The sequence below is a fragment of the Euprymna scolopes genome, chromosome 1 (genome assembly GCF_053919585.1).
Source record: "Euprymna scolopes isolate OS-2025 chromosome 1, ASM5391958v1, whole genome shotgun sequence".
NCBI classification, from domain to species: Eukaryota; Metazoa; Mollusca; class Cephalopoda; order Sepiida; family Sepiolidae; genus Euprymna; species Euprymna scolopes.
Window position 1 is genome coordinate 2077018 of NC_136482.1, and position 14024 is coordinate 2091041.

The 14024-nt window shown below is 38.1% G+C and overlaps 1 protein-coding gene across 1 annotated transcript in view; it reads left to right on the forward strand.

Annotated features, from left to right (window-relative positions):
• The window catches only part of LOC145244699 (dynein axonemal heavy chain 3-like), a 382877-nt gene that overhangs the window by 291746 nt on the left and 77107 nt on the right, over window positions 1-14024 (forward strand). The window contains exon 60 of the mRNA XM_080107154.1: window positions 5864-5997. Within this exon, the coding sequence (XP_079963280.1) occupies window positions 5864-5997 (134 nt within the window). The remainder of the gene's footprint in view (window positions 1-5863; window positions 5998-14024) is intronic.

Below are 14024 nucleotides of genomic sequence, written 5' to 3' on the forward strand. Positions count from 1 at the left end.
ATATATATAAAAAAGTTTAATTAAATAAAGAAATATAGAAATCTAAATTAAGAAATCGATAAATAGCATTAATGAAACATATTTAATGGGCATAGGTAATTAGTGGTAACACCGTTTGGTATTTAGTTTGAAATTCGATTTTTAATAAAGATACGAAAATACGTAGATATATAAATCTTTAAAAAGATATTTAGTTTGAATTTTTTTTTAATAAAGATACGAATATATATATATATATATATATATATATATATATATATATATATATATATATATATATATATACATATATATGTGTGTGTGTGTGCGTGTGCGTGTGTGTGCATATTTTTCCTGCTGACATATAATAGGTGAAAAAAATAAATAATAATAAAAATAATAACAATAAAGACAACAAAAGAGACAGAGAATTAATTAAAAAAAAGCTCACGCTAAAGCAACACGTTATAAACTGAAATAAATAAATAAAAATAAATAAAAATATAAACATGTTAATTACCTAATCAGACCATACATAAATCCCCTCCTCACATTTGCTCCGAGGCCCCACACAGCTATCCAACTTCCGCTCCATCATCTAGCATGCTTTGAATCGATCTGTCACGTCTATCATTTGAAAAGGGAATTTTTCCGAAATTAATAATGGATACTGTCGCAGACATAACAAGTAAGACATTTGTACCTAATACAACTGAATAAATATATGCATATATAGACATATATATATATATATATATATATATATGTGCTTATTGATTTTTAAATTGCCACTTGTTTTCGTCTCCTTTCACGAACAACGACTATATTTCATTCCTCGCATTGTGATAGGCTCCTATATCTCTACTACATACCTATCCCACACAATGCTTCAAGCAAACTACATATCAATCCTATATATATATATATATATATATATATATATATATATATATATATATATATATATATATATATATATATATATAGCTGATGGTCTACTTGTATTGCATGTCTGATATTCTGCACAACCACTTGTCCAGCACCCCCTCACTCATTCACCCTAACTGAAACTTTTAAATTAAATAAAATGGAATGCCAGCTCAAGCAAAAGTTACCTTTAAACCAGGACCAAACTCAAAGAAAACCTACCTGCCTCCTCCCTTGAGGCTTGCATTTACGAATATCCTCGGGCTTAGAACTAACTTAGATGATGTTGAATCATTTCTCCTTGTAAACACCCCGGATATCTTAGCATTAAGTGAAACTAACCTTCACTCCTCCATTCCCTCTAACCACTTTAACATGCCTAGTTATCTCCTACTCTGCCGTAAGAACTCGGGCAGACATATGCATGGGCTTGGAGTCTATATTCGTAACACCCTCCCCTGACTAGAGAAATATAACTAGAATCAGACGACCAGGCCTTTATGTGCTTCCGACTAAATATGCAACATGATATTAGCTACTTGTATTTTCTCTACCACTCTCCCTCAACCCAGGACTGTACCCTAATAAACAAAGTCTCTGACAGCATAGATATAGCACTCTCCCTCGATACTAGCGCACAAGTACATGTATTTGGTGACTTCAATGTCCACCACAGTAACTGGCTAGGAATCTGTAATTACACAGACGGTTACATTTCTGACACGTTTCCCAGACCAGCAAGATCAACATGCCTCACTTCTAGATCTCTTTCTGACAACGGTTCCCGATGATTGTACAACAAATGCCCACAGCCCACTCGGAAATGCTGATCACGCTGTGATAATGGTAGAAATCACCCTAAATTCTCGCCCTAAAACTGAAGACTCACTGCTCAAAACAACGAGGTATTACAAAAAGGCTGACTGGGAAGCCGCCAGGGAACTCATCAGAGATGCCCCATGGCAAAATATCTTTTCTCTTCCAGCGGAACAGTGTGCAAATGAGACCACTGAGTGGTTCAAAACTGCAATGTAAGCACATGTTCCCACACGGAAATTCTATAGCAAGTCCCACTCTCCCCAATGGTTTACTTCTGCTTGTGCAGCTGCCATTTGTCAAAGGCAGCATGTGTTCCGCAGATTCAACCGACATAAGTCCAGCTCAAATAAACAGAAGTTTATAGAAGCTAGAAATAATTGTAAGAGAGTGATAGAGACAGCTAAGACAGATTACTCTGAAACCACCAGAAAACGCATTGAAGCACAGAAATTATGAACCCGGGATTTTCGGAAAATCTACAACAGCGTAGTAAATAATGGTCAACGATTTCCCACTATCAAACAATCATGAGGTTGCTTGCACGGCAACTGACAAGGCTTATCTGCTTGCCAGTCGGTTTGCCTCAAACTCCACACTGGACTCGGCACACCACTCCCTCCCTGACTTTCCTTTGCGGACAGACGCCACACTATACGATTTAAAAATCGCCCCTTCTCAGGTACATGGTATTATAAAAAACCTTGACACCTCAAAAGCATGTGGACCAGATCTCATCCTGGCTGTGCTATTAAAAAAATGTTCTGTCGAGGTTGCTCCAGTTCTGTCCAAACTTTACAATAAATGCCTTAACGAATCTTGATTTTCCGACCGCTGGAAAACCGCTTCTGTGGTATCAGTCTTCAAGAATTCTGGTGAAAGAACTGACCCAGTAAATTATCGCCCCATTAGCCTCCTCCCGCTTTTCGCCCAAATATTTGAGTCCTTAGTTAATCAGGCCCTAGTCCAGCACCTAATATCTGCTAAACTCCTGACTGACAAACAATATGGATTCAGGCAAGCACGTTCAACAGCAGATATATTTAACTCCAGTCTCTGAACGTATATACTGTTCACTGGACAAAACAGGGGAGGGTAGAGCAGTAGCCCTTGATATATCTAAGGCTTTTGACAGGGTATGGCATGATGGTCTTCTAAGGACAATTAGATCATATTGAATCACTGGAAGAATTCATAATGTAATTAAATCCTTTTTAAGTAATAGAAAAATCAAAGTTGTCCTTGACGGTCGTAAATCTAAACAATATGAAATAAATGCGGGAGTGCCTCAGGGGTCTATCCTTGGACCTCTATTGTTCCTGATATTCATAAATGACCTCCCTGATAAAATTGTTTCGGAGATGGGTATATTTGCCGATGACACCACTCTCTATAACAGATATGAGGGGAAAACAAATGAACACATATCCAAGGAAATGGCAGAAACACTAGAGGATGACCTCCAATCTGTAGTGGAATGGGGACAAAAATGGATGGTCACATTCACTGCTGCTAAGAGTAAGCTTGTTTCCTTCAATAACTGCAAGAAACCTTCTCTACCACCAATAACAATGGCCAAGAACACATTGCCTGAACGTACTTCTTTTGAACTCCTTGGCCTAACGTTTACAGGGCGTATGAACTGGAATAGATACATTGAGAGCATTGCCAGGGCTGCTGCAAAGAAGGTTGGCTACCTCTACCGTGCCAGAAAACTACTTTCGCCTGAAAGTATCCTGTATCTCCATAAGGCCACCATTCGCCCATGTATGGAGTACTGTTGTCACATCTGGGCTGGTGCATCTGCTGCTTGTCTCTCACTCCTGGACAAGGTTCAAAAGAGAGTCGCCAACCTGATAGGTCCTGAACTGTTTAGGCTTCAGCCTCTGTCCCATCGACGAGATGTTGCATCCCTCTGTCTGTTCTACAAATACTTTAATGGTGAATGCTCTGACGAGCTGCAAACACTTGTACCTTCTCGACGTAACTACCCCCGAAAAACCCGACAAGCCACTAAGTTTCACCCCTTTACAGTGTTGTATTATGGTGTGGCTCCCAGGTTGGGAAATCGTAATAGTGCGTAGGACTCCCTGGCTGCGGTACATAGCAGTTTTAGTTACGTCGATCGTCCGTAGGTTCACTTGTTTACTAAGCGGTTGTGATGACAACGAGTTAAGACTAGTGAGTTATCTCACCTTAGACTGGCACTTTTTCCTTATCTTGCCTCTCGTCAATTGTCAAAAATGTCATAACAACGTTGAACCTGAAAACAAAGCGGTTGACGACTTAGAACGATCAGCTGTAACTTAAAAATATGCATTAAAAGACGTAAGTCACAATTGTGTTTGTTTTTGTATAAAATTATATTTTACAATATAGTTACAATTTAAAACAAATCGTCTTTTTTTCTTTTGGTGGTTCTGAAGTTCACAGTTAGCAGTTTTCTCACAGTGCTCTGAGGAGGGAAAATGACGTTTCAACAATCTAGTCTTCAGCGACGTTCTGTCCCTTGTGTCTCCTCTCTCTCTGCTCTATCTGCTCTGCTCTGCTGATTCACCGTTTTTATTGGCATTTTGTCGCTTTGTTTTTTCTATCCACGCGTCCTGTCAATCGGTTGATACATGTGTTCTTAAGTCACGTTTTGACCTCAAAAAATCATTCGATTTTGTCTTCAACGCAGCGACACGTGAATTACCCACTCATGCCAATATCTGTAATTCCAGAGCTTACGAGGAATGTCACGTTTATTTGTTTTGTAAACAAAAAAATCGTCGTCCGATTTCTCTGTTTATGACGTAAGCCCTTCCTCTTTTCAACCGGTAGACAATCGATTATTCGATGCCCACTCTTTTAAATCTTTTATTAAAGTTTTTTCTTTTCAGTTATGTATGATGGTTCCAGCCATTCATTACATAACACCAGTAGAGATTCCTAGGTGCAAGAAAGCCTTTTACTCCAATAGTTTCTTCCCCAGAACTGCGGGTCTTTGGAACTCCCTTCCAGGATTCTGCTTTTCCAACTGTACTGATACACAGAAGTTCAAGTGTAATGTTAACAAATATCTTTCTACTCATCTCCCTCCTTAATGTCCCCGCAAATTATGTCCCTGATAGTAGGCCCCTGCTTCAAAGTTGCACTGTGCCTTGTTTGGGGTGAAAATTGAATAATATATATATATATATATATATATATATATATATATATATATATATATATATATATATATATATATATTGTGCATAAAAGAAAACGTGTTTAATTCTACCCTATCATGAGTAGGAGGGATTTCTGTTGAGAAGGTGGAGGAATTGTGTCGTTGTTAGAACTTACTAACGAAAACTATTTATTTGGAGAAGACAGAAAGAGAGAGAGAGAGAGAGAGAGAGAGAGAGAGAGGATGGGTAAAGAAGTAAGAAATGTAATCAGCCGTCATAATTTATATAGATCGAACTTCAACTAAGCATAAATGTTTGCTATAGGGAAAACTGATATACCTATTTTTGTGATGATGAAATTGCCCAGATACTACGAACATAATTCTATCTTACGCCTTCTTAGGTAGCGAGCAATTCGTGCAATTACTTTGTGATGACGAGCACATGCTAGACGGGGTTCTGATCTTGACAATCTTTTGGTGATCTTTTATCCGTCGAGCTGAAGCATTCGTTCTGGGTAATCCTAGAAGGTCCACACTCTCAAGCCTTGAGTAGAGTAAGATAATTGCTTACTGCCTAAGGCGCACTAATTGGAGAATTCTGACGGGACTCTCCAGGCATATTTAAAAGGCTAAAATACTTCTTTAGCGGCGCTAACTTGACTCTCCCCACATTCCGACCTTGCGTCACATCTTCTTGCGGCGGAAAGGAATTAAATATTAACGATTCGTGCCAGCTATGACCCCCAGAATCATGACATGTATTTTTATAACATTTGCTAATACACTTTTTGTTAGCTATACAACTGCATTTGCCTTGATTGCTACCGGTCTGCAAGGCTACAACAATAGTTTTATTCTAATTTTCTCCTTAAATGAACTTAAACATTTCAAATACGTTGTTAAACATATTGTTTATTTAATTTTATGTTATTTATGTAATTTACAGAAATTAGTTCAACTAGTATGTATATATTCTATTTTCAGGAATGTCTGAAAGAATGGTATGAGCTGTGTCGGCAGAAGAAGATCCCTGTTTCATGCAATTTTTCTTTGTCCAACACTTTAGGAGATCCGGTGAAAATTAGGGAATGGCAAATGTCGGGTTTACCGGTCGACAGGTGCGTTCGAATTTTTCTTGAAGAATCCGAAAACTGAATGAAATAAAACGTGGGCAAAACTGTTGTACTTATTATCGACATTTTATTTTTAAAATATTCCCAAAGATCTATCTATCTATCTATCTATCTATCTATCTATCTATCTATCTATCTATCTATCTATCTGTTACGTTGCAGGGTCTATGTATATGTGCGTGTATATAAAGTGCGTTAAGTATATGATGATTTGTGCATCTATTGAATTTTCTTCGTGTCATATAATGTTCATAATTCCTTGTAGATGTGTGTGCGGCATGAGTTATAGGACATTTACAATAAGGATAACACAAAGGAACACAGTCCTGGATGACTATGCATCTTGCCAATAAAGAAATTAAACGTTTGTTCATCCGGATCTTGGTTGATGAAGCTGCCAAAAGCTGAAATGAACATTTCTTCCAAAGAAACGACCAGGAGTCTTCGGTTATATTTTAGACAGCCTTTATTTTACTGCTTCTCTTGTTGGAAGATTATATACTTGTCTTAGTCTCTCCCCCCCCTTACAGGGCCATTACAGCTCCAATCTCTCTTCATCCATCTTACTCCAAACTCTCTTGTATATATGTAACTATTCCTTTGTACTTACGCCACTTGACCACATGAAGACCCGGCATTCATTCTCGTTTTCTGTACAAGTTTATTATTTTTATTCCCAAGTTTGGAAACTTGCTCTGCTTATGTCCACTACATTCTTTGCTTGTTATTGTTTTTAAGTTAACCAAAATATTTTACTAAACATTTCTTTGTTTCAATAACATTCTTTCTGCATACATTTTTCTACATAACAATTACAAAACAATAATAATGTTCATTAATTAACATTTTACTTATTTTATAATTAATTTTTTTTATTAATAATCGATGTTCTAAATCTACTATCAGCAAGGCCACCCGATGTTTCTCCAGTGTAGCATAACATAACATAACATAACATATCTATCTATCTATCTATCTATCTATCTATCTATCTATCTATCTATCTATCTATCTACCAATATTCAAGGGGAGGTCAAATATATGTGAAAACACACCAGTCACAAGTAAGCATCTCTTCATCTAATTGGCTACACTCTTTTCTCCTTCTACCACTATTAACCGCACCCCCCATACACCACGTACTACACTAAAGCGGAAAAAATGTGTTTTAAAAGACATCTTTTAATATATATTTTCTATTCCTATACGTAAACACTTTAGAAATATTAAAAAATATAAACATTTGTATGTTCCACATATATTTGTGAGTGTAGGTATTCATAGATATGGAATAAGTTATGAGCAACGAACAAACTAAGTGGAGGAGAGGAAAAATTAACATATAATCCTCTTTTCATTACATTTTTCGTTTCAGTTATGAATTTTTTCGACAAAGTTTCATAACTGAAACAACATATTGAGTCAAGTTGCTATTTGCGTATAACGGAATCCTATTTATACCCCCATAGGATATTTATAAAACAAACTTTCACATATTTATGTGTAAGATAAATATAATAATAAAAATTACAAAAATCTAGAAAAGTAGGCAATCGCAAAATATAAGAAAACGGTTACAATAAACAAATTAGTATGTAAATATTTTGTTTCTTTTAATAGTAAAAACTTTGTCAAAGTAAAGTGATGCTATTTATGGTATCTTTAGTATGAAATAAAGAATTGAATGTCAGAACCTTGTTAAAGACACGAAGAGGGTGGAGGAAAAAAAAAGACTTGTTAGAAATGGGTCGATAGTAGTTTGGTTGCCAATGATACAGTTTTTATTAGAATTGAGAATTTGTGTGGTAGCACAACCACGAAAGTGAAACAAGGAGAATTAAAACAAAATTAATACAAAATTAATCGCTACCATCACAAATTAACACAAAAAGGGTACTATATCAATATTTGTTTCTATGCAACAACTTTGTTTCTGAATTTTTAAGATGAGGATAATTTCTATTATTTGGATTATTCAGACTACTGTTCGCATCTTATCGAACTCGAAAATCTAACGGGAATCAACGCAGAATTTCGGACGAAGTCATTAATTTAATTTATCTAATTCACGGCACGGAGTTACGTTCGAAATTTTATGAAAAGGGACAGACCCCAGTAAGTAAGAAAGCAAAACTAGATAAGTTTGAAAATAATATTAGGAAAAGGCTGGAATCGAAACCAATAGGCAAGTGTTGATTGCAAAAATAGATTACCTAATTGTACTCATTTTTAGTTCGTGAGAGGGGAATCTATCACCATACTTTCCCTTAAACACGTCTGTTGGACTTTTATTAAGTACAATACTTAATAGTTTTTTTTTTAATGGAGAGTAGAAAACGCATTGTGGATGCGTTATCGGCAGCTCCTGTTACTCTCGCTTCTTCTTATTTGTCCCTCAGTCCTCATTTTTTAATGAGTGATTTTTCTGACAAAGGGAGAAGAAAAAGCTGTTTTCTAGGTTGGCAGTATTTTGCGCGAACAGTTGGCAGAGTTGGTCGAAATTTTCTGTTTCTATGTCTATCCTTGTAGCAATGTCACTAGTAAGGGTGCTGGGGGTAAACGTTTTGTCTGGGCTGACGTTATCCGCCTGATAGTCAGGGACCCGAACCTTGGATTAACCACTAAGGAGGCTGTCCTATCAGCAGGTGCAAAGTACTGGGGCTGCTGTATTGCCATTTGGTGAATGGAATCTGGACCATGCAGTAGCTTCTGGTGGGGCCTCTCGATGCCATACTAGTGGGTAATTGTTACGGCTTTACCTTATCATATGCTACAAAAAAAAAATTCTTCGTTTCTTTTTCTCTCTTAGTTTCCCCTCTCTGTCCTGCTCTAAGTAAATCTGACGACCTAGTCCACAAATTCCAAAATTTCATCATGACAAGTTTCAAGAAAAAATACACGATTAAACCCGGTTCTCCAACTTCAAACGTAGACCCCTACTACCATGTCTCCTTCTCCAACATCAGGGGTCTTCGTTCTAACCTTCCAGAGGTTGAAACCCAATTACAGGAGACTAAACCAGACCTTTTATTTTTAAGTGAAACTGGCATTGGACAGGCTATTTCCCTAGATGAGTTTGCAATTACAGGATACTCTAACTTAACTTCTAAATCTGACCCCCAAGATCGCCATGGGCATGGAATATGTGCCTATATTAAAGATAGCTTTCCATGTGGGAGGGACATCTCCAGGGAAGATCCTAACTTACCCTATATGTGCTTCCGGGTTGCTTTAGCTCACACTACTGCATTTATATTTACTCTCTATCGCCCCCACAACAGCGGAGTTACTATCTTTCAAAGCATATCTGAGAAAATTGACCAAGTCCTTTCTACTTATCCTTCAGCTAACATTCACGTATGTGGAGACTTCAATGTTCACAACGTCGAATGTTTGACCCACTCAAACAAGACCGATGATGAGGGGAGGTTCTGTCATGATTTCTCCATTGCCTATGACCTCACTCAGATTGTTCAAGAACCTACCCGTGTGCCCGATAATGACGGCCAGTATGCGAGCCTACTAGACCTTTTTCTCACAACTTGCCCTGAACTATGTTCAGTTTCTGTTCTGTCGCCTCTTGGATCTTCCGACCACTCTGTTGTATCAATTAAGATAAAAATGAAATGTAATAAATCCCCAGACGTACCTCTTTATCGTACAGTATATCGATACAGCAAGGCTGACTGGGATAGCTTCCGTACATTTATATCTGATCTACCTCTGCATTCCATGTTGAAAAAGGATGTGTCCTCTATAGTATTAGACCTGACTGAATGGTTAATTGTAGGTATTGAACATTTCATACCCTCTAAAAAGTTTCAGCAAAAACCTAACAGCCAGCCATGGTTCTCTCCAGAATGTGCTGCTGCCATTGCACACAGAAATCACTTTTTCCACTGCTTCAAACGTAATAGATGTATGGAAACTAAAGCCGTTTTCAGGACTGCCAGCGACCATTGTAAGAAAGTAATAAGGAACGCAAGAGAGTTGTATGCTCAATCTGTTAAGTCCAAAGTAGCTGAGCAGCGGCTTGGTTCCCACCAGTTTTGGCAAATAGCAAACAGAATCCTGAACAGAAGCGTGTGCTCCATCCCAACTATTATCAATGGACTTGAGTTAATCTCGTCAGCATGAGACAAAGCCAAACTCTTTGTCAAGAACTTTGCAGCTAATTCTACCCTTTGCGACAAAGACCGCCAACCCCCAATATTTCCTCCTGTATCAGAAAACACGCTATGTGATATACGTATATCTGTACGTGATGTTGCGAAGCTAATCAAAAACCTTGATTCGAGTAAAGCAACTGGCCCTGACGGTATTCCAATTATAGTACTCAAAAAACTTCAACCTAAACAAGCGCCCATACTTACAAAACTGTTTAAATGTTGTCTTTAGGAGAATAGTTTCCCATCTCCCTGGAAAATCTCATCAGTATGCCCTGTATTTAAGAATTCAGGTGATCGCTCATCCCCCTCTCAGTACAGGCCAATAAGTCTCCTGTGCGTCATAAGTAAGTTGCTAGAATCTGTGTTAAATACAGAAGTAATCAACCATCTCAACAAAAATAACCTTCTTAGTGACACTCAATATGGTTTCCGTTCTGCTAGATCTACAGCAGATGTCCTTACAGTTATATCGCATAGGATTAGCAAATCTCTCGACGGTGGCAATCTTTCTAGGGCAATTGCTCTTGACATATCTAAAGCCTTTGATAGGGTATGGCATAAAGGTTTACTTCATAAGATCGCTAGCTATGGTATAGCTGGAAAAGTCTTCTCAATTATTAAATCATTTCTTTCTGATAGGTTCATAAGAGTAGTAGTTGAGGGGCAAAAATCAGAAGCTCACAGTATTAATGCCGGTGTCCCTCAAGGATCCATCCTGGGTCCAACTTTTTTCCTGATCTACATTAATGATCTTCCAAATCATATCCTTACATCATTTGTAGACATTTATGCTGACGACACTACCATTTATGGTAGCACATCTAAGACAGTAAACGACCAAGTTCTCTCCAATTCTCTCTCCTCTGATCTTGAGCACGTAGTACAATGGGGAAAGGAGTGGCTGGTTACTTTTAATGCATCTAAAACCAAGCTTCTCTCTTTACATCATCAACATTCTAATCCACATTTGTCATCAATTGAAATGAATGGCTCTCGTCTTCAGGAGGCCTCAAGTTTTGACAAGCTTCTGGGCTTGACCATTACTCCTGACCTGAAATGGAACACGTACATCAAATCTGTTGCCAAGGCTGCTGGAAAAATGGTGGGATCTTTCTATCGATCCGGTAGATATCTCACTGCTGATGCTATTCTCTATCTATATAAGAGCCAGGTACGTCCAAGGATGGAATACTGTTGCCACATCTGGGCAGGAGCTGCTAGAAAGGACTTGTCCTGCCTTGGTAGGGTTCAAAATAGACTTCGTGGCCTGGTGGGAGATGTCCTTTTCTCTTCGCTGCAATCTCTATCTCACAGAAGAGATGTTGCGAGTTTGTCCCTGCTTTATCATTATTTTCATGGAAAGTGTTCAACTGAGCTTCAATCTATGGCCCCCCCTCGCCAAACTTTCACAAGAAACACTCGTCTAGCTGTAAACACTATCAATAATTTCCCCCACTCTTTATCTGTGCCTAAACCTAAACGTAGATTCCATGAACAAAGCTTCTTTCTTAGAACTGCACGCCTGTGGAATTGTCTTCCGTTTTCCTGCTTTCCGGCTGACTACAATATGGTTGTCTTCAAGTCTAAAGTAAATAAGTTCTTGATGAGCCGTTCCATATAAGTTATTAAATTTACCAAATTTTCATTACAAATGATTACTATACTGACCAATTTCTACTGTACACTCTTTAACCCTTATCCTTGAGTGGCCTCTTGGCCTTGATAATGTGGTGATGTCTATGTAAAAAAAAAGTGTTAAAAGATAATGAATATTGAAATCCAAGGAATGCAGAACGATTGTTCATTGTTCTTGCAAATAACTAAATATGTTTTATGTCAGAGATAGATATTTAATTTATGAATGCAGCTGATTGTTGATTCTTTTAGAAATGACTACATATTATTTATGTCAGATATAGAACAGTTGTCCATTATTTTAGAATTAACTGGATATTAAAAATGTCAGTTAAGAGAATAGACAATACAAAGTTGAAGATATTATGTAACAAATATTGAACAGACATTCCGTGCAGATTCCCGTGTTCGACAGAAAGATACCCGTGAAGAGAATTGGAGGTTATATCGGCTGAAACGTTGTGGTAATAACACCCAAAACGAAGACAATAGTCCAGATAATCCAATTAATACAGACAACAACATTTATTTGTTATTGAAGATAACCTATTGATTACACTGAGGAACAAACTTTTTACTTTCTGAATATTATTGAGATTTCAACAACTGATTTGGGGTATTTTTGTGGCGCTGAATCAGGAATTTACATCCATTTCTCTTCATCAGTTTTTGTGCTAAGAAAATCAGATCTTGTGACAAAATCGATTTTTGTTGCATAATCAGTTGATTTTAGTTAATGCATATCATTCTAAATATATTTTTTAAGAGAAAACAATGTTTTACCAACAATTACTGATAGATTCATTGATTTCTGCTGAATGATGTGCATCCATAACGTAAATTGTTTGTTGCTTCACCATTATTCAAACTTCAGAGCTTGAACTTTTTTTTATTACATTTTCACCCCAAACAAGGCACATTGCAACTTTGGTGTAGGGGGCTACTATCAGGGGAAACATCTACTGGGGTACTATGTAGGGATTTGGCCAGCAAGATGTTGGTTCACGTTGCACTTGAACTTATGCATGTCAGTACAGTTGGGGAAGCAGTGACCTGGAATGGAATTCCAAAGTCTAGCAGTTCTGGGGAAGAAACTACTGGAGTAGAAAGATCTTTTACATCTAGGGATCTCTACAGTGTGGGGGTGGGATTTTGCAGCTTGTCGGGTCTGTCGAGGGTGTTCACGTCGTGGGGGCACAAGTGCTTACAGTTCATCAGAGCATTCACCATTAAAATACTTGTAGAACAGGCAGAGGGATGCAACGTTTCGTCGATGGGACAGAGGCCGAAGCTTAGATGCAAGTTTAGGGCCTATCAGATTTGCGACTCTCTTTTGAACCCTGTCAAGGAGCGAGAGACTAGTAGCCGATGCACCAGCCCAAATATGACAGCAATACTCCATACATGGGCGAATGGTGGCCTTATAGAGGTACAGGATACTTTCGGGTGTTAGTAGTTTTCTAGCACGGTAGAGAGAGCCCACCTTCCTCGCAGCGGCCCTGGCAATGCCCTCGATGTAATTGTTCCAACTCATGTTTCCTGTGAACGTTAGGTAAAGAAGCTTGAAAGACGTACTCTCAGATAAGGAGTCACTGGCCATTGCTATAGGTGGTAGAGAAGGTTTCTTGTAATTATTGAATGAAACAAGTTTAGTCTTGGCGGCATTGAACGTGACCATCCATTTTTGTCCCCATTCCACTACTGATTGGAGGTCATCCTCTAGTGTTTCTGCCATTATTTTAGATATGTGTTCATTTGTTTTCCTGTCGTGCCTGCTATAAAGTGTGGTGTCATCAGCATATATACCCATCTCAGAGGAAATTTTGTCGGGGAGGTCATTTATGAATATCAGGAACAGTAGAGGTCGAAGGATAGATTCCTGGGGCACTTCCGCATTTATATCATATTGTTTAGATGTACGACCGTCGAGGACAACCTGGATTTTTCTCTAATCTAAGAAGGATTTAATTATGTTAAGTATTCTACCAGTGATACCGTATGATCTAATCTTCCTGAGGAGACCCTCATGCCATACCCTGTCAAAAGCCTTAGATATATCTAGAGCTACCGCTCTGCCCTCTCCCGCTTTGTCCAGTGAATGGTATATGCGTTCAGAGATTACAGTGAGGATGTCTGCTGTGGAACGGGCTTGTCTAAATCTATATTGTTGGTCGGTCAGAAGTTTAGTATCTGTAAGGTGCTGGACTA